The 22023-nt window shown below is 40.6% G+C and overlaps 1 protein-coding gene across 1 annotated transcript; it reads left to right on the top strand.

The window, feature by feature from the left end:
• The first annotated feature begins 19673 nt into the window (after window positions 1-19673).
• LOC109216010 (protein ENL-like) lies at window positions 19674-20420 on the top strand. Its single transcript, XM_019380139.1, has 2 exons — window positions 19674-19799; window positions 19845-20420. Exons 1-2 carry the CDS (start codon window positions 19674-19676, stop codon window positions 20418-20420), a joined length of 702 nt encoding a protein of 233 aa, XP_019235684.1.
• Window positions 20421-22023: the final 1603 nt, after the last annotated feature.

Consider the following 22023-nt stretch of genomic DNA (forward strand, 5'->3'; position numbering starts at 1 on the left):
CTCCCTGACTGCATACGCTTGGAAAAGTATTCCCTTGTTCTGCCAGGTGGGGCTTAACTGGAACAAAACACACAAAAAAATTTTATGGCCCCAGTTTGGTGGCTTGGGCACGGCAATGTTGTCAAAATATTAAAAATTAAAGCTTAAAATTTGAATTGTACTTCCCTTGTTCTCCAGGTGGGCCCTGACAGCTGAAAACTTGAAAAGTATTCCTTGTTCTCCAAGGTGGGCTACACTGATTGCTGAAGCTTGAAAGTATCTTCTTGTTCTCCAGGTAGGCTCCTGATTGCTGAACATTGAAACGCTATTCCTTTGTTCTCCAAGTGGGCTCCTGACTGCAACAAAATATTCAACAAAGAAAATTTTCTGCTCGCAGTTTGGTGACTGGGACATTCAATGTTATCAAATATTAAAAATTAAAAAGATAGAATTTTGAATTGTTACTTCCCTTGTTCTCCAGGTGGCTCCTGACTGCTTGAAAACTTGAAACGTATTCCCTTGTTTCTCTAGGTGGGCCTCCTGACTGCAACAAAATAATCAAACAAAGGAAAATTTTATGCTCCAGTTTGGTGCTGGGTACAGCATGTTATAAAATTTAAAAATTAAAAGCTAAAAATTGGATTTGTACTTCCCTGTTCTCTCAGGTGGGCCGCTGATTGCTGGAAGCTTGAAAAGTATTCCCTGTTTCTCCCAGGTGGGCTCCTGATTGTTGAACCTTGAAAAGTATTCCTTGTCTCTCAGGTGGGCCACCTGACTGCAACAAAGAATAAACAAACAAGAAAATTTTCTGGCCCCAGTTTTGCAATAGGAAGATTTGTGAGTTGTTAGCAAAAATATAGACCACCTAAGCTATTGATACAAAGATAAGAGTAAAACTAAAGACTTGCATTGGAATGTATGTCTCCTGTGAGTAAAACCAAAGGACATTTGACTAGCAAATTCATCAGACTAGGTCTTCTATCTTAGGAAAAAGATTCCATCAGACTAAGATTTTAGATCCTAGGAGAAAGTTTATAGACTAGGTTAATAATTTTGTTATCTTAGGAGAAGATTCATTCAGACTAAGACATTTATCCTAGGAGAAGATTCATCAGACTTAGGTTGTCCTATCTTAGGAGAACAGTTTCATCAGACCAAGATTTAGATCCTAGGAGAAAGTTTATCAGACTAGGTTTTTATATCTTAGGAGAAAGATTCATCAGACTAAATTTTTGATCCTAGGAGAAAATTCATCAAGACTAGGTCCGTCGTTGTTATCTTGTTATCTAAGAGAGAAAAGCTTCATCAGACTAAGAATTGTGATCTAGGAGAAAATTCATCAGACTAGGTTGTCTTATATTTAGGAGAACAATTCAATCCTGATAAGATTGTGAATCCTAAGGAGAAAATTCATGCAGGCTAGGTTGTCTATCTTAGGAGAACAATTCATCAGACTAAGATTGTGATCCTGGGGAAATTCATCAAGACTAGGTTTGTCTATCTTAGGAGAACATTCATCAGACTAGAATTGTGATCCTAGGAGAAAATTCATCAGACATAGGTTATTATCTTAGCGAGAACAAATTCCTCAACTAAAGATTGTGATCCTAGGAGAAAAATTATCAGATAGGTTTGCCTATCTTAGGGAGAACGAATTCATCAGACTAAGATATTTGATCCTGGGACGAAAGTTTCATCAGACTAGAGGATAGAATGTGAAAGAGCAATGCAGCATTTTATGCATTGCTAACAAGACAGGCGAACGGGCGAAGATTTGAGAAACTTCCTTTTGCCGGCTCTCCTCTTCTTCCTTTTCTTGTTCTTTCTTTTGTTCTTATTGTTGAACTAACTTTCTTGCACTGCTTTGGTTCCTTGTTTCAACAAAGAAAATTGTGAGTTTAAAAATGTAGTGGTTAGTTGGTGGCCTTGAACTTTGAGGCTGGCTGCTTCTGCTTTGCCAAGATGACTGATTTTCCAACCCGAAGGACCTTGCTTGTTCCCGATATCCTCTACTTGTTGCAATTGCATGAACTGGCATTCCCAACCCTTATATGTCCTTATATGAAATCCCAAAGCACGTCTAGGGTGCTCTTTCTTGACTTATATCACTGGCCTCGGCCTTGAAGTTGTTTGTTCCTTCACTTGCCTGGTGATACGCGATTCCATTGGAACCTTGCTAACCACTTTCCCTTAACGCAGAAAATACCTCTGATCCGTTCACAAAGCACGCCTCCATCTCTAGAGTATGTACCAAACCTTTATGTTGTCAATGAAAATACCTTTGATATCCATTCAGCCCCACCCCTTCATTTGTTGCGTTGTTTCATGAACTGACAAAATACCAAGCCCGTGCATTTCAACAGGAATCCCGAACTATATGTATGTTGTTGCCCACTCAGTTGTGCCTGCTGTTTTTCCTGACTTATGACGGTGTTGATATTGCTGGCCAGATACCGTTTTGTTCAATTGAAAAGCTGGGTGCGCAGATTTTAAAGTCATTTCTCACTTGTTATGACACAACAGAATCAGGAAGAGGGAGTAAATAAGACAAAAGGAACAGAGTAGCAGGACCAATGGAAATGAGATGATTCCTAACAGAAAACTACAAAGTAGAAACCTATTCGGAGATGGACACCGGCTCTGATGACCTTGACATTTTCACCTGCACTATTCTGTTAGCAATCTGATAGTTCAGCTCTTTGTTGGTATCCCTTTCGTTCGTGAACTGGCTTCAAATGCTCCGATATATCCGATTTGAATCACAATCTTTTTCGAACGTGTGGTGCCCGTAGGTTTTCACCACCATCAAGGCCTCTCTCATTTGGTCTGTTTTCTCAATCACCATCGCTTAATGGTGCGTGAAGGTTTTCACCAATAAGACTCTGTCATATTTTATTCTCCCCAGCTTTCTATCGCTTGGGTACCGGTGGGGTTTCATCCAACAAGACTCCTCGATTCTTAATTTTCCTTCGTTTGGACCAGAGTGTTGCCCCTTATATTGATTCACCTCTGCGTCGCTTGACTTGGCATCTCTCGAAGATTGATCAGAAGGTCTTCTTTGGACCGTAATGTGGGCTTTTGGGATAGGGTTAGAAAGAAAGGGTATGTTAAAGGCTCAAAACACATTCATCATGGGTTCCAAAATTACAAGCTTTCGGATTAGATTTCTCCCAATAAACCAACAACTTCTGCCCCAGTTTCTTCCCTTGGGGACTTTGAGATAGACAACCTAGCCTGATGAATTTTTCTCCTAGGATCACAATCTTAGTCAGATGAATTGTTCTCCTAAGATAGACAACCTAGTCTGATGAATTTTCTCCTAGGATCACAATCTTAGTCTGATGAAGCTTTCTCCTAAGATAACAAGATAACAACGACGGACCTAGTCTGATGAATTTTCTCCTAGGATCAAAATCTTAGTCTGATGAATCTTTCTCCTAAGATAGAAAACCTAGTCTGATAAACTTTCTCCTAGGATCTAAATCTTGGTCTGATGAACTGTTCTCCTAAGATAGACAACCTAGTCTGATGAATCTTCTCCTAGGATAAATGTCTTAGTCTGATGAATCTTTCTCCTAAGATAACAAAATTATTAACCTAGTCTGATAAACTTTCTCCTAGGATCTAAAATCTTAGTCTGATGAATCTTTTTACCTAAGATAGAAGACCTAGTCTGATGAATTTGCTAGTCAAATGTCCTTGGTTTTANACTCCTAAGATAGAAAACCTAGTTTGATGAATTTTCTCCTAGGATCTAAATCTTAGTCTGATGAATTGTTCTCCTAAGATAGACAACCTAGTCTGATGAATTTTCTCCTAGGATCACAATCTTAGTCTGATGAAGTGTTCTCCTAAGATAGACAACCTAGTCTAATGAACTTTCTCCTAGGATCTAAATCTTGGTCTGATGAATTGTTCTCCTAAGATAGACAACCTAGTCTGATGAATCTTCTCCTAGGATAAATGTCTTGGTCTGATGAATTGTTCTCCTAAGATAGACAATCTAGTCTGATGAATCTTCTCCTAGGATAAATGTCTTAGTCTGATGAATCTTTCTCCTAAGATAACAAAATTAGTAACCTAGTCTGATAAACTTTCTCCTAGGATCTAAAATCTTAGTCTGATGAATCTTTCTCCTAAGATAGAAGACCTAGTCTGATGAATTTGCTAGTCAAATGTCCTTGGTTTTACTCACAGGAGACATACATTCCAATCAAGTCTTTAGTTTTACTCTTATCATTGTATCAATAACTTAGGTGATCTATATTTTGCTAACAACTCACAAATCTTCCTAGTGCAAACTGGGGCAGAAAATTTTCTTTGTTTGTTTATTTTTGTTGCAGTCAGGAGCCCACCTGGAGAACAAGGGAATACTTTTCAAGCTTCAGCAATCAGGTGCCCACCTGGAGAACAAGGGAATACATTTCAAATTTCAGCAGTCAGGCTCCCACCTGGAGAACAAGGGAAGTGCAATTCAAATTTTAGCTTTTAATTTTTAGTATTTGATAACATGCTGTACCCAGTTACCAAACTGGGGCAGAAAATTTTCTTTGTTTGTCTATTTTTGTTGCAGTCAGGAGCCCACCTGGAGAACAAGGGAATACTTTTCAAGCTTCAGCAATCAGGAGCCCACCTGGAGAACAAGGGAATACTTTTCAAGTTTCAGCTGTCAGGCGCCACCTGGAGAACAAGGGAAGTACAATTCAAATTTTAGCTTTTAATTTTTAATATTTGACAACATGCCGTGCCCAGCCACCAAACTGGGGCAGAAAATTTTTTTGTTTGTTTGTTTTGTTGCAGTTAGGAGCCCACCTGGAGAACAAGGGAATACTTTCCAAGCGTTGCAGTCAGGAGCCCACCTGGAGAACAAGGGAATACTTTCCCAGCGTTGCAGTCAGGAGCCCACCTGGAGAACAAGGGAATACTTTTCAAGCGTCAGCAATCAGGAGCCCGCCTGGAGAATAGAAGCATATATTTCAAATTTCAGCGGTCAAGCATCACTTGGAGGAATGGCAAAACATCTCTGATCATAATGCAAGGCAACAACAAGGATTCCATCAGAAGAATACAAGTTCAAGGCAATACAAGAGCAAGTTTGAAGACATAGATAGGACCTTTTTGTAATTCATAGCTTAGGCTAGCTTTTTTTTATTTTGACACGGTGTAATAAGGAGGCCTGCGAGCAATAGCAGCAGCAACAGCAGTGAAATCACAGCTCCTGGTAGTCCTAGCTACCAAACCTTCCCGAACTACACTGACCTGATTCCTTTTTAGCCAAGGATATGTAGGCAACCTTTGAAGCAGGGTTCGGTCAGACGGTTTTCAAAATGCTTCACACGGAATATTCAAACGGGCAAAAATCGCTCGTTTCCGCTCACTTATCTTTGCACGGAAACTCTTCATGTTCCCGAGCAAAGAAGGGCAGCTGTGAGCATGTGATTTTTGCCCTATATGAATTACTCCCATAGTTTAAAACAAAATAATTACTTTTATTTATTTGCAATTTCTTTTGGATTTTTGTGGCATTTTCTGTTAATTGTGTGCATTTGTGTGCGCATGTTTATTTTATTTTAATTAATGGAAAAATACAAAAAATGTGTTGCATGTGCATTTAGGAGTTAATTTTGTATTTTAAGAATTATTCAATTTAGTTGCTTTATAAAAAGGGAAAATCACAAAAATAGTTTAATTTGCACTCTTTAAGTTTAACTTTGATTTTGAATAGTTTTTCTTTTAATTTGTCGGTTAATTAATTGTGATAATTATCATCTAGGTTTAATTAGTATTTTGATAGGTTAATTAGGTTTTAATTCAGATTTTGATTTAATTTTGAAAAAAAAAGAGAGAATGTAAAAGGAATTTTTGGAAATTGATTTGAATTTAGAAATATAGAAGAAGAGAGTTAGTTGGGCCAAAATCCATTCCTCAACCCAATCCCATGCCCCTCAACCAGCCCAAAACACCCTTAAACCCGCCCCAACCCACCTGTTAACCCGACCCGGCCCCAAATTATAACACAAACGAACATACAAACCCAAAACTCAAAATCCCTAATCCCAAACGCAGCCACTGTTCTTCTTCTTCAGAGAGAGCACGAACCAAGCCCCAAATTCAGTCCAAATCCAAGCGAGTGAGCCTCAAATCTCTCCTCACGCGTTCCCTTCTTCTCCCCCCCTGCCATTTCTAACCGTCTCTGACAGATTCCCCCTCCCTCACATGCTCTCTTTGATTTTAGTTCGAATATTTCACCCTTCAGATGAAACTAAGGAAAAATGGGAGGCGTTAGATTGGATTGGAGTTAATCTAATCCTTTCATTTGTCCCTCTCTCATCAGAAACGGGGTGAAAATCTGTTTGGGGAGAAATTTTTTTCGTTTTGGGGATTTCTTGGAGATAAAGACAGAAGGTTCGAGAAGCTTGGAGGGATATATAAGGTGAGGTCATTTCTTGGGGAAGGAGATTTTTTTTGGGAGAGATTTTCTTTGTTTTGGGAGAAAGGTGAGGATTAAAAAGAAAGTGATTCTTCTTCTGCTTGGTTTCCAATCTGGTTTTAGTTTTTTTTCAGAACAAGAGAAAGATATGTATCCAAAAATGTTCACTGTTCTTTGAATTTGTTTTGATTTTCGATTATTGTTAAGAAAAGGAAAAATCCAAAAAAAAAAAAAAATTCGTATCTTCTTTCTGGGCTGGAGTTCGTTTGAAGATAGAGATCGATTAAAAGTTGCTGAGTTCGTTGCTGTCTGAGCTTCTGATCTCTACCCGTTTCTATTACTGATTGTGCTGATATTAGCTACTGTCTTCCACTTGTATTCAACGTTCGAGCAAAGTTAATCAAAGCTCAATTTCAGGTTCATTTGTTGATTCTTTCTCTTATCTTGTTTGTGGTGTGATTAAAATATGGTAAGAACCTTAGGTTTGTTAGTTTGGCGAGTTGTTTGCGGTTTGGGTGCAAGGGTTGATTGGTGACTGATTTGAGTACACTATCTGGTATATTTGACCTTGTTTCAAGATTGTGAGGTTGTGTTTGATTTCGCTCTTAGTCTTATATGATTCAATTTGAATTCGGCAAATAGCATGTTTAGTTGGTGAGTAAGAATGGCTAAGTCGCAATTTAGTTTTGAATTAAGCTGTTGGCAATACGTTCAATGACGCTTTGGTTCATTGTCTAAATATGCTTGTCTCTTTAGGTTTGGATTGACTTGTCTCCAGCTTATTAAGTCCTTGATATGTTCGTCTTCGCTAGTATCTGCTTGACATTTGCATCGAGTTGCTTCCTTGTCCCCATGTGGAAGTGCACTCTGATCTTCATGCTGTAAAAATTATGCATCTACTGTATTCATGAAGCAGTTCCTTTGAGCATTTTGTCTGTTTTCTTGAGGTTGTACTTGAGATACGTTACTTAAATCCTAAAACCAAGTCTTGGTAATTCTTCTTGTGTTCTTAAGGTAGCAATAGTATTTGGCTGACTGTATATGTTCAGAGTGCTTTATTTTCCTTGCTCTTGTTCGAAAATTTGTCTGCCATGATCTCTGCTACAAGAAATCTGCTCTTTCGAGCTGTTGAAGAAGCCGGTTAGAGTAGCAATTTGAATCGACAGCAGGCAGTGTTTGGACTGTTGGCCTTGGTGAAAGTCTGCCTTGTTTTGCAGCTGCCTAGGCAGCCTGTTTGCACGATTTTAAGTGCAAAATTCTGCACTGGCTGGCCTGCAGCAGCCCTGATTACTAACAGTTCGTGTTCTTATATGTGTTCTGCTTGGTTTTTGATAGGTTTGTTGGTTAGATGATTCCCTCCTCTTCTCCTTCTATCTTCATTTCTCCTCTTTCATTTCTGATAACTTTTTTTTAAAAAGCAACACTTTGATTGGAATTGGAACTTTCATTCCTTTTTGGTTATTGAAATAACAGTAACGTTGGTGGAGGATAGGATTTAAAGGGGAATTTCGTTCACAGTGTTTTTAGTAGTTATTGTTCACTCGAACTTTCTGGGATCTAAACAATGATTCGACCAAAGATTTCTGCTGTGTGCTGCTGTATTTGCTGAGTTCCAACCTTCCTTCACATGTCCTTCATTTGTTAAATCTTAGACAGTTCATGGGCAATTAGGTTCATATCTCCAATTTGTATTTCCTTTTTGACTTACAATGAAATGTTGGCATTTTTTTAATTCATTTACTGTGGTTGATTGAATCTGCCTGCTATTTTGTTGGGAACATAGTAGAACGTTTGGTTTGATTTAGTTAATACTTAAAATATGTTGTTGATCTAATTAGTGATGTGAAAAATGATTCTGTGACTGAAATTTTCTGGGGAGATCATCGCAGCTTATTTGTTGAGATTTTGGCCTTAGTGTCGCATAGTTGGTTCAATTGTGATGACTCTGGACCAATCATGTTATTGCATTGTTTAATTATATGCTTGTGCTCACAGCCGTTTCTGCAGATTCCTCATTGACAGTAGATAATTTGAATGTTAGTTTTAAATTGGAAAGTATACAAGATACTCATGAAAGTTTTTTTAGTTTAGATTATATTACTCATCCTTAGTCTCGCAATAATTTCAATTTTAAGAGAAAGAAACAATCTTGAACATCCCTAGTTTGCTCTAGTTGAGGACAATCCTTTGAAAATAATTGAGGCGTGCCGTGCCGAACAAAATGACAATTGCGTGGCCCTCATTTTAATTCTGTATTGATCCTTAGATTCCGAGGGGTGCCATTTAGCAAATTCCATGGCCCTCGCAAGGTGCAAACGTGTAGTTGCTTTAGGCACGCAATTTAAATAATTTTACCTTCCTAAATACGGGTGCACATTTATGTGACCCAAATCCAAATCCCAACGAAGTCGAAATGTGTCAAAAATCGCGGGTGCATTTATGTGACGCGGTTCGAGATATGTTTTCACGACGTTGCAATTCTCTTAAATAATAATAATAAAAGCGGTTTAAAGTTAAAAGCACATAGATTAAAACATGTACTAAAATCAAACAAGCCCGATATGACAGTTGAGCGACCGTGCTAGAACCACGGAGCCCGGGAATGCCCAACACCTTCTCCCGGGTTAACAGAATTCCTTACTCGGATTTTTGGATCGCGGACTGTTAAACAGAGTCATAATTTCCTCGGTTCGGGATTCAACCGGTGACTTGGGACACCATTAATCTCCCAAGTGCCGACTCTGAAATCTTAATAATAAATCCCATTCCGATTGTCCTTTAAGTGGAAAAACTCCTTTATTATACTCTCTTCCGGGGTGTAGTAGAAAAAGGAGGTGTGACAGGCAGTATGATGACCCTCATTTTCTTGTCCTTAGGGACACAGTGCGGCACAGTGATGCCAAGCAAGTTAGTGTTGTAGATGACTGAGTTTTGAGAATGCGGGGACGTATTTGTGCGCCTAATGTAGATAGGCTTCGTGAGTTGATTCTTGAGGAGGCCCACAGTTCCCGGTATTCTATTCACCCGGGTGCCGCTGTATTAGGACTTGCGACAGCATTATTGGTGGAGAAGGATAAAGAAGGATATAGTTGCATATGTAGATCGGTGTCTAAATTGTCAGCAACTAAAGTATGAGCATCAGAAACCTGGTTGTTTGCTTCAGAAGTTAGAGATTCCTGAGTGGAAGTGGGAGTGTATCACTATGGATTTTGTTGTTGGACTCTCACGGACTCAGAAGAAGTTTGTTGCAGGACTTGCGGCTGCATTATTAGTGGAATGCCGATCGCCAGTTGGATAGTTCGAGCCGGGGGAGGCTTGGTTGTTGGGTACAGATTTGGTAGAGGATGCCTTGGATAAGGTCAAAATTATTCATGATCGACTTTGCACAGCTCAGTGTAGGTAGAAGAGTTATGCCTACCGTCGAGTTCGTGATGTTGTATTCATGGTCGGAGAGAGGGCATTACTCCAGGTTTCACCCATGAAGGTGTGATGAGATTCGGAAAGAAGGTCAAGTTGAGCACTAGGTATATCAGACCTTTTGAGATTATTCAGAGAAAGGGTGAGGTGGCTTACAAGCTCGCATTGCCACCGAGTTTATCACAAGCCCATCTAGTATTCCATATTTCCATGCCCTGGAAGTATCACGATGATCCATCCCACGTGTTAGATTTCAGCTCAGTCCAGTTGGACATGATTTTGACTTATGAGGAGGAGCCGGTGGCTATTCTAGCCCGACAGGTTCGACAGTTGAGGTCAAAGAGTTATCCTTCAGTTCTAGTGCAGTGGAGAGGTCAGCCCGTTGAGGCAGCTACTTGGGAGCCCGAGTCGGGCATGGGGAGTAGATATCCATACCTTTTCACCAGTCCAGGTATTTTTCTATGTCCGTTCGAGGACGAACGGTTGTTTTAGAGGTAGAGAATGTGATGACTCGATAGGTCATCTAAAGTTTTAAACCTTAATTCTATGTTTCGAAGCCTCCTATAGCTTCTTTAATCCTTCCTCAATTTACGTGCGCTGTCCGGGTATTTTTCTGGAAGGCTTTTATGTTAAAAATTGATAAAACATGAGATTTTGCCTTAAAAATCCATTTGAGTTGACTTCGGTTAACATTTTGGGCAAACAGACTCGGATCTATATTTTGACGGTCCTGGTGGTCTGTATCGTTATTCGGGACCTGGGCGTATGAGCGAAATCGAATTTGGAGGTCCCTAGATCGAGTTATCGCTTTTTACCAAAATTTTGAAGTTTGAAGGTTTAAAGAGTTTAAAGGTTTGACCAATGTTTGACTTTATTGATACCGGGTCTGTATTTTTGTTCTGGAACTCGGTATAGGTCCATTTCTAAATTTATGACTTGTCTGTCAAATTTGGTGAAAAACGGAGTTAGTTTGACACGATTCGGACGTCCGGTTGTTAAAATAACAATTCTAAAGTTTCCTTGAAAATTTCATTTGATTTAATGTCCGATTTGTAGTTCTAGGTGTTATTTTGGTGATTTGATCGCGCGAGCGAGTTTGTATGATGTTTTTGGACTTATGTGCATGTTTTATTTGGATCTCGAGGGCTCGGGTGAGATTCAGATAGGCTACGTAGTGGATTTGGACTTATAATTCATAGCTGATGCATTGTGTTTCTGGTGACTGTTGTAGATCTCGCATTGTGAGATCTGGCTTGGACTTGCGCGCCTCACATTTGTGAAGTAACCTTCGTATTTGCGAGCCTGGGCATGGCTGGGGGTCCTCGCATATGCGAAGTAAAGTTCGCAATTGCGAACTTGACATTTCCACTTTTGCGAAGGTAGATTCGCATTTGCGACTCAGCACATTTTGATGATCTTCGCATTTGCGAAGAAAGGTCCGCATTTGCGAGGGCATCAGGGTTCGCATTTGCGACCATTTTATCGCAATTGCGATTATTGGGACTCTGAGAGGAAGTTCGCAATTGCAACTCTTTCTCGCAATTGCGATGTTCGCAATTGTGAACAAGATATCTCAATTGCGACATCTGCTGCTGGGTAAAAGCTAAGTTAGATGGGATTTCTCTCATTCTTTCAAATTTTCAAACCTAGAAACCCTAGAGGCGATTTTCCCTAGAGCTCATCTTCCCCAATTCATTGGTAAGTGATTCTAACCTACTTTCTTTCAATTTTCCATTACATTTCATAAGATTTCAACCAAAAATCTGGGAATTTCATGTTGGAAATTGGGGGTTTGGATAGACTTAGGGATTTTTTAAATATTGGAATTTAGACCTCAAATTGGGGTCGAATCTCGAAATAAATTACATAACTGGGCTTGGGGTGAATGGGTAATCGGGTTTTGGTCCGAATTTAGGGTTTGCACCAAGCGGGCCTGGGGTCGATTTTTGACTTTTGGGAAAAACTATGGGAATTCTATATTTATGCATTGTAATTGATTCCTTTATTAATATTTGATATCATTGCGTCAATTGTGGTTAGATACGAGTGGTTTGAAGGTGGATTCTAGGGGAAAGGCCCCGGTAGAGCTCTGAGTTGACTGTGGATTGAGGTAAGTGTTGAGTTTAACCTTGATTTGAGGGAATTAGGAACCGTCGGACTATGTGCTATGTGAATTTCTTGTGTTGCGGCGTATATGCGAGGTGACGAGTGCTTATACGCCGCCGAATTTCTTGTTTCTCTGATTTTCTGTTTTTCCTTAATTATCTCATTCCCTGTCTTAACTATTATATGCTCTAAATGTCTTCCATGCTTATTTGCTACATGTTAATCATTGTTTCTCCTGTTAACAATGTTAGATCTTTTCATGCTTTCATGACTCACTGCTATTTGCCTTAATTGACTTACTTGCTGTTTACCCTAAAAATTGGATAACAATTAAACTTATAATATGGCTTTAAGGATATGTGATTTCATCCAATACCAATTGATAAACGTAAAGATAAGTGATGGAAATTGATAATAATATAAAGCAAACCAGCGTTTGGACAGAGCCCTCGAGCTTGAATACGCTCGAGCTAGTTATGCAAGAACAGCTAAAATGCAACAAGCTGATAAACAAGAGAATGTAAATTAAAGAGAGAATATTATATTGCTTTGATATGTGTGAATGTAAGCTGCTCACAAATGATGGGACTCCTCTTTATATAGTAGAGGAATCCTAATTATGGCATAACCTAATTACAGAAGTGTATCCCATGATTAGCCTAAATAACCGCCCTTGATTCGATCAGTTCCGGGATTTCTGCCGTGATCTTCGACCGGTTACGGATATCTCGCCTTTCTGTTATTGTGCGTCATTCAAAGTTTGTCATATATGGTCTCAGCCGCTGTTGGCCTCGATCTCGATGAGCACCTCGATTCTCGAGCTCGATACCTTATCTTCGTGCTATGACCTAATCTATTACGAGACTGACCCTCAATGTGAGTCCCTGATCTCGATTAAATGGCAAAATCAAGCCGGCCCTATTTTAACTGTATACAGATAGTCCCCTCGCTACTTGGAGTGTAATGAGAAGAAACGAACTGATCCTTCGATTTTATACCCTGACAAGTTATGACGTCACCCTCGTGACGTAAGCGACGGAAGCGACCGAAGTGTCACGTCGGTACAGTTCCCAGAATCATTAATGAGCATCGGTTGATGGTCGGCCACTAGTGCCTTTGAATAGCAGCCGCGAATCCTCAAATAGGTCTTCTTCTCACTTCTTTAAACTTTACCTTGAATTTTTCTTGCACTAATCTTCAAAATCCTTCTGAGTTTTTCAAGTCTATCTGCAAATCTTCAAAGTTCTTCACATCTTATTAAACCTCCCCGTTCATGAACAGTTTCTAGGCCTCGTTACCAACCTTTTCAAAACTACAAATCTCATCTTCTTCTTTCTCTGAATCCATATACAAATGGAAAAAACATCTAAAACTATTCCTTAAAAGGAAAAAACTTATTCATCATGGCGGCCGACGATAAAACGCTGGTGGAGCCACGCCTCGAGGAGTGTGTTCTTGGGGTGTGTGACCTTACTTCCGACTTTAAAGTCGAGAAAACTTCATCGGTCCCTGGCCTATGTGAGCCAATGTCGAGATATAACTGCTCGATAACTGAGGACGACCTCGAGCAGGTGAAGAAGGATCGCGACTGGGGAGATAAAGAGGTGGTGATTCCGACCCCTGAAGAGGACATCGCTACTTACGTGAAAGGGTTTCTAAGTGTTTACACTTACCCTTTCATGCTGGGCTCCGTCGATCCCGTCATCATCGATTTTTGCCGCCAATACCGAGTAACCCTAGGTCAAATCCTTCCCTCTTTTTGGTGGATCGTTATTCTGCTCCGATTTTTCGTGAGCAAGGTCGAAGGGATACCTTTCACCCTCGACCATCTCATCAGAATGTACAGCCCCCGTCTCTATCGAGGTGGGTTAATAAGGCTTCAGCGTCGGACTACCAAGGTGTTGCTCTCGAGCATAGACGAGGACAAGGATCGAGGAGGATGGGCCAGTTCGTCCGAGTGAGGACTTCCGACATAATCCCGACCGAGAAGATGCCATTCCTCGAGGAGTGGAACATGAAGCGTAAGTACAAACCCCACCCATGTCCTCCATTTACTGTCTTGTTTCCTTTTCTCTTTCTCATCGATATTCCTTCCTATAATGCAGCTTTCTCGGATGCCTGGTGCAATTCCGAACCTTGAGGGATGTGCTCGGAAACTGGCATCGACCTCTTCATATGTCGAGCGCTCATGGCGCAATTTGGCAAGGGGCTGATGTTAGGCAAAAAAATCATGGTAAGCTTCTTTTCATGTAATTGATGGTCTTTTTCTGAAATGTTTCCTTTCTCATTCACTTGATTTCTTTTTATATTCCATCATGAGGCCCCCGTCTGGGGAGGAGGAGGCCCCGAAGCTGGCTAAGGATAAGAAAAGGAAAAGGGTCTCGCCCTCCGATACTCCGATGGCCAAGAAGAGCAAGGCTCGTAGGTCGAAGAAAGATACCGCTGTCCTGCCTGCGAATGTCGTTCAGCGACTACGAGATGAAAAAGAGGAGCGCCGAGGTCTCAAAGGCCGCTGAGCCGGTGATGGTCGAAAAGGTCCAGCCTCGGACCAAGGAGATCTCGGAGGGTGGCCCGAGCAAAGTCCCCAACTCTTCGAAGGCTGAAGATGCCTCCCGCCGTGATGAGCAATTGACGGATGTGCCCAAAGGGGCCGGTTTTGAGGCCCTTCGGAACGAAGAGAACGCCCCAAGTAACTCGTTTGGGGAAATAGATATTAGCGATTCGCCGCCCCTCCCCACATTTTTCGAGGAGAAAATTCAGGAAGCCCAGGCCATGGGGACCCCCGATGTAGGAACGACCCACGAAGGGGAGGACCTTTTCCGTGGTTGTTTCACGGGGGTCGAAGATACTTCCTATCCGGGTGACGCATCGAGTATCTTCGATGAGGCTCCTTGACTCCCGAGTCAAGTAAGCCTTTAGCTCCCTTTAGCAATACTACTTTTGCCTTTGTTTCCTCTTTCCTGATTTCCTTTATTTCTTCATAGGCCTTGACACATCATCGGGAAGCATTTTCTAAGTCCCGGGCAGAGCTGAACAGGTGTGAGGCCAATATGAAAAGGCTCACGGGGGAGAGAGATGCCCTCAAACTTCTTTGTGAGCAAAAAGAAGAGGAGATCAAGGTCCTTCGAGCCGATTTGGTCATAGCCCATAAAGAGCAAACCGACCTGATTGAGCAGGTAATGAAATTTTTTTAGAAGTGTGATGTATCAGTTTGGGGATGACGACTAATACTTCTATCCTACAGGTTTAGCAGAAGGCCGAGAAGATTGAGCAGCTCCGTGAGGAGGCCATCACGAAGGAAGCAGAGACCTTGGGTTGGAAGCAAAACATGGACCATCTTGCCTCAGAGAAAGAGACTACTCGGGCCCAACTGTCATCGGCTGAACGTCAGCTCGAAAGCATGAAGGAGGAAAGCTTAGCCTAGGCCAGAAAAACGGAGGAGCTCGAGGCTCGGTTGGCCATCGAATTGGCAAAAGCCAAATTCGAGGTTGAGACGGCTAAAGCCGATGCTGAGGCAATTGCTGCTGTCTACCGATCCGACGCCGAGGCCGCTCAGGCTCGAGAAAAACAAATTTCTGATGCTGCTTAGGCTCGAGCATTCTGTATTGCCGAGCATGCCAAATACCATACTCGGAGAGAGACTCTCGAGGAGATACATGCTCGTGTCTTTGACCTTGCCGTCAAGATCGAGAGTGCGAAAGAGCTTTAGACTGAAGCTAAAGCGTTGCTCTCTTCCAACGATGATGATTCTAGGAGCGTGAGTGGTTCTGAGGGTGGTGAAGATGAAGATGAGGCTCCTGGGGAGGATTAGGCACTTAGAATTTTTTCTTCTTTGACTTTTTGTGTAAGATCCTGAGTGTTCTTTGTAAATATTTTTTGCGTATATGAAAGATCCCTTTTCTTTCCGACTCGTGTCCAATTTCTGTTTTTTGAAAACTCTGTTTTGCTTTTGGCCCTATGATAACTTTTATATTTTATATCTTGTGAGAATTTTGACTCACTTCGTTGCCTTGCAAAAATTTTGTCGACGTCAGATTAGTATAGTCTCTATAATCGAGTGAGTACTTGCTCGAACTCGGAGTAGAAAAAACCCTTAGGTTTCAGTTGAGAGAGGGTGGATTCTCGAACTCAACAATATAATGGCCCTTAGGCTCTTGAATTGGGTCGATACGGCTTAAAAAGAGTGGCTTTTTTGCTTTTCGGCTAAAAAAGTTTAATCATATAAAAATTTGTTATGCCTTAGCACGAGATAAATCTATACCTATTAGGATTCAGTGTTATCGAAAACCTTTTACTTTGTTATGCCTTAGCATAAGTTTGTTCAAGAGTTCGAACAATTTGGTACCCCTTAAGGTTTTGAGGGTTGGCGTTATCGAAACCCTTTGTAACTTTGCCGAGGGTGTTGGCCCAAGTTTAGTTGAAGTTTTGAAGATTGACAACTGAACTCAGGGAAGGACCTGGTCCATCTTGAGAGACACAGTTAGTCATAACCATTGCACATGGAAGGCACGCGAGGAAGATATGTATTGAAGATTACGCAGCAAATATCTTCTGAATGGAATCGAAAAGGTTGCATTGAGTTCTAAGAAGGACAGTCTCCTTATGATAAGAGAACACAATCCTAAGCTAGGATAAGGATGGGAGTTTGTATTGGTTAAGGACTCAAATCGACTACGGATAAGCATTGGAGTCTCGATCAAACTCTAACTGCTAATCCATTAAATAACCAAGTTGTTCTCTTTTACAGGTAATGCACATAAGCAGAAGTTAAGCATATTTGAGAGAAAAAAGGATCAAGTCTGATTTGCAAGCAACATATGCGAGATACAAGTGTGCACGTCTGAAGCTACATGAACTAAGATAGAAGAACCAGTTTCATCATTGTGTTTATTCTAAGTCTAGTTCAATTGTAGTAGGTTTTCATATTGTACCTTTCAGCTTTCTTAGAAGCAATTGTATTAGGTACTCTGAGTATTCAAGTTAGAGTTAACTTGAAAGTGTCGCAACAGTTGAGGTTGTGTGCTACACTGGGATTAGAGTTAATCCTTAGGTTTACAAAGAGTTTTGTAAATGCAGTTTTTGGCTCAGTGATTTTAGTGGAGTTTGGGAAAATCCTACTGAGTAGCAGGTCATGGTTTTTTCACCTTTTGAGCCAGGTGTTTTCCACGTAAAAATCTCTGTGCACTTTACTTTCAGTATTTATTATTCCGCAAACTGCTGTAGTTAGAACACTTAGAAGAACCAGGTTCTTCTAACGCGAAATTAGGTACCACACAAATCACCCCCCCTCTTGTGTGGTATTGACGTTTATAACATCAATTGGTATCAGAGCAGGTGATCCTTGAAGAGGTTAACACCTTAGGAAAAGATCAACATGAGTGCACCACCTGAGAACTGGGAAGGGCAATCCACTGCCAAGCCTCCTCTCTTCAATGGCCTCTACCACTCCTGGTGGAAAAACAGAATGAGGGACCATATAATGGGCGAAGACTATGAGCTTTGGGATATCATCACTGATGGTCCTTTAGCCACAACCAAGAAGAATGCTGAAGGAGTGGATGTTCCAAAGACAAGAGTAGATTGTACTGCTGAAGATCTAAGGAAATGGGAGAAAAATGCAAAAGCCAAGAAATGGTTAGTGTGTGGACTTGGTCCTGATGAGTACAGCAGGATTCAAGGCTGTACTACTGCCAAGGAGATTTGGGACACTTTACAAGTGGCTCATGAAGGANAACAGTTACAAGAAATAAGGCAAGGTTGGTGGTTCAAGGCTATAGTCAAGAGGAAGGCATTGATTATGATGAGACTTTTGCTCCAGTGGCTAGACTTGAAGCAATTAGACTCCTCATAGCCTTTGCAGCACATATGGAATTCACTCTTCATCAAATGGATGTCAAAAGTGCCTTCCTAAATGGCTATCTCAAAGAAGAAGTGTTTGTGAGACAACCTCCAGGATTCGAAAGTAAAGAATGTCTTGATCATGTATACAAGCTAGAAGCTCTCTATGGTCTCAAGCAGGCCCCAAGAGCTTGGTATGAAAGATTGTCAAAATTCCTTCTGGAGCATGGGTACAAAAGAGGTAAAATTGACAGCACTTTGTTCCTAAGAGAAAAAGGTAAAGATCTTCTTGTTGTACAAATATATGTTGATGATATAATATTTGGGGCCACTACAGATAGGTTGAGCAAGGAATTTGCTAAATTAATTGGAAGTGAGTTTGAAATGAGTATGATGGGTGAACTAAATTTCTTCCTAGGCTTACAGATAAAACAAAGCTCAAATGGAACCATGATTCATCAACAGAAATATACAAAGGAACTAATCAAGAAGTTTAAAATGGAGGACTCTAAAGAAATAGATACACCTATTTCAACTGCCACTACATTAGATATTGATGAACCTGGTTCATCAGTTGATCAAAAGTTGTATAGGGGTATGATTGGTTCACTCTTGTATCTTACTGCCAGCAGACCTGACATTGTTTTCAGTGTAGGACTTTGTGCACATTTTCAGGCTAATCCAAAAGAGTCTCACTTGACTGCTGTCAAAAGGATACTGAGATACCTGAAAGGGACCACTGAATTATGCCTATGGTATCCTAAAGGTAGTAATTTTGATCTAGTAGGTTATGCTGATGCTGACTATGCAGGTTTCCTAGTGGATAGAAAAAGCACTTCAGGTATGGCTCAGTTTCTTGGTTCATGTCTTGTATCATGGGCCACCAAGAAATAGAATTCAGTAGCCCTATCTACTGCTGAAGCTGAGTATGTGGCTGCTGCTTCTTGTTGTGCTCAACTACTGTGGATCAAGCAACAATTAGTAGACTTTGGTATAGAAGTGGGATGCATACCAATATTCTGTGATAACACTAGTGCTATAAGTATGACAAAGAACCCGGTTCATCACAAAAGGACTAAGCACATAGATGTTAGACACCACTTCTTAAGAGACAACTATGAAAAAGGGTAATCTCCATAGAATTTTGTGCTACTGATAAACAAATAGCTGACATCTTCACTAAGGCACTAAGTAGAGAAAATTTTGAAAGGAACAGGTTGGAGTTAGGGATGATTAAGATCACCTAAAAGGTCCAGTTCAGAAAGCACAAAGAAAAAAAAAATAAAAAATAAAAAATAAAAAAAAATTTTTGGCTAGGAGTTCTTAATTTTTGTGAATATTAGACTAATTTCTACTCAGTCTCATACTGTAAATAGTATACTCTTGTGACATGTGTCTATGCAATTCACTAATCTCTTACAAATTTTCTATTTTGACATTTGAGGCATAATCAAGAGAAGTTTCACTTGAAGAATCTGGTTCATCAAATTATGCTCATGAGAAAGTTCAGGTATGTTTCTATTCTTTGCACAATTAGAAAAATTTAATTATCAATCATGAGCAAGAGTCATAGATATACCAAACGTCCTAACAATTCTATTCGTTGGGTCAATTGAACCATTTTCATTGAAACTAGAAGTCTAAATATAACGGCACCTTCTCCTAAATTCTAGTAATTCAAATTAATCTCTAAAGAGACCGGAACTCTAAATTGATTAGACCTCTATGTGACTACTGAAAAGGCTGCAGTTTCTGAGTAATAATTACCCTCTTTAAAAACCCTAAACCACTCAATAATCATCAATTCCTCACAAAACCCCTGACAATTCTCTCTCGTCTCTGAAACTCTCCAAAGCTCTTCACACCACCAAAATTCTCTTAGGATTTTCAGAAATTCCTCACCATGACAAATCCCCAAGACAATCCTGGCACTCCACCACCTGTTTCACCCAACACCTCATCTTCCACACCACCAGTCGAAAACCCAAAACCTAGATTCCATCGCCAGAAAATGCTAGCAAGAAAAACTGTAGCTACAGGTTCTTTGAGAAAAACTTTGAATGAAAAACTTTAGTCCAGTCAAAAGAAAGCAGGCCCAGCAGCTGAGACCAACTCTAGCTCTGAATCTGATGATTACATCTCCACTAGTGAAGGAGATGAACCTGGGTCTTCTGAACAGGCCAAAACTCAAGAATCCCAAAGAGAGGTAAAATCTTGCTATGTTTTTTCTGATGTAGTTGATAGAGAGGAAAATCGATTTGTTCTGATAGGGGCTGCTAGAGATGTAGGTGGGACTGATTCTGGGAAAATGAGGAAGAAAAAGAAGAAGGAACCTTTAGCCATATGTGGGGGTGGGGAAGAAGGAGTCTCGAAGTCAGGGGGAAGTGGTTCAGGTGAGGCTGCTGAGGGGTTGATTAATCTGAGTAAACAACAAGATGAACCCGGTTCATCTGATGAAGAGAGTTTGGCTAACTTGTTGAAGAAAGTGGGGGCCAACTATGGCCTAAAGAAACGCAAGGCTTCCTCACAAAAGACCCCTGCTGCATCCAAACCAACCAAGAAAAGCAAACAATCACCACCCAAGTCTACTCCTAGGATTAGAGCTACTAGAAGCACAGGGCTGGAAGGACATGGTTCTTCATATGGATGAAAAATTGGCCAGGAATGAACTTGTAGAGTTTATGGCAAATGGGACAGTGAAGAATGGGCTGGTGACTAGCACAGTGAAAGGTGTCAAAGTAAAGTTCAATGCTGCAAAGCTGGGCAAGATTCTAGACATCCCTAGTGAAGGATATGATGATTATACAAGGCAGAGGTGGCCTTGCCTGGATGGGTTGCCTACTGATCTTCAGATCATAAGGAACTTTTGTGACACCACAACAGATGAAGAGGTACCTGAGGCCAGGGAAGTTCAGCAAAGTGAAATGAGGCCAGACCACAAAGTGCTTTTTGAATTTGTCAACAAATGCCTTCTACCCAAACAGGAAAGAAGGCATACAACAAATTATATGGATCTGGTTCTTATGCAATGCTTGAATGAAGGGAAGCAGATCAACTGGCCTGCCTTTATTGTAAAGCTGCTTGAAAGGGTACTCAATGGCTCAAAAGCTCATGCCATTCCCTATGGATTTATCTTGACAATTGTACTTGAAAGATTGAATGTTCCCCTGAAAAAGTGGGAAATGGCTTCGAGCAAAGAGCATTTCGGCAGCAAAACCCTTCAAGCTTGTGATTATATGCTCAGTACAGCTCCAGTTGAACCTGGTTCTTCAGCAAAAACTCCTGTGAATAGTAAGGTCAGAGCCTTAGTCTAGGAGGTTGGGGCAAAAGATGCTGAGATAGCAAGGCTTCAGGCCAGAGTTGCTGAACTGGAGGGAGAAAGGAATGGGTTGAGAGCTGAACTTGCTAAGGAGAAGAAGAAAAATGAAGGCATGCTTCAACAGATGCTCAATCTGCTACAAACCCAACCCTCTAGCTCTTCTAAGCCTTAGATATCCTGTCCTAGTGTGCACCAGTCTAGACCCCCTCCGTGACCCAGTTTGGGATTTTAGATGTTTATTTTCTTTTGCTCATGGTTTGGTAATTTTGTTTTTCTTCTTGTGGACTGCATTGTAGAAACACCTTGCTAATCAATGAATGCAGCTTTTCTTGCTTTTTGTTAGATCTGATCTTAATAGGTATTTTTGTTGAGTTGATTTCTGATTAACTAAAGCATGTGTTCACTTGCAGTTGCCCCAGTGGCCATGAGTACTAATTATGTTACTGAGATCACATTATTCATGCAACTTTTCGATGATGCCAAAAGGGGGAAGATATTGTGCTTAAATTCATTATCTGAACAAGTGATGTTTATGACCTAACTTAAATCTGGCCTTTATGATAAGTTCAAAATTCTCTAAAAATTTTCTAAATGTTGATATTTCAGCTAAGTTTCACAGGTTCTCTGATCACTAAAAGCACAGAGTTTGTCATCATCAAAAAGGGGGAATTTGTTGGCCCAAGTTTAATTGAAGTTTTGAAGATTGACAACTGAACTCGGGGAAGGACCTGGTCCATCTTGAGAGACACAGTTAGTCATAACCATTGCACATGGAAGGCACGTGAGGAAGATATGTATTGAAGATTACGCAGCAAATATCTTCTGAATGGAATCGAAAAGGTTGCATTGAGTTCTAAGAAGGACAGTCTCCTTATGATAAGAGAACACAATCCTAAGCTAGGATAAGGATGGGAGTTTGTATTGGTTAAGGACT

The sequence above is a fragment of the Nicotiana attenuata genome, unplaced genomic scaffold, assembly GCF_001879085.1.
Source record: "Nicotiana attenuata strain UT unplaced genomic scaffold, NIATTr2, whole genome shotgun sequence".
In the NCBI taxonomy this organism is placed as follows: Eukaryota; Viridiplantae; Streptophyta; class Magnoliopsida; order Solanales; family Solanaceae; genus Nicotiana; species Nicotiana attenuata.

Bases quoted from the DNA above. Each gene is read 5' to 3' on its own strand.
- LOC109216010 (XM_019380139.1), top strand. From the start codon at position 19,674: ATGACAAATCCCCAAGACAATCCTGGCACTCCACCACCTGTTTCACCC. The intron at 19,800-19,844 runs GTAGCTACAGGT...GAAAAACTTTAG, and splicing joins AAATGCTAGCAAGAAAAACT to TCCAGTCAAAAGAAAGCAGG.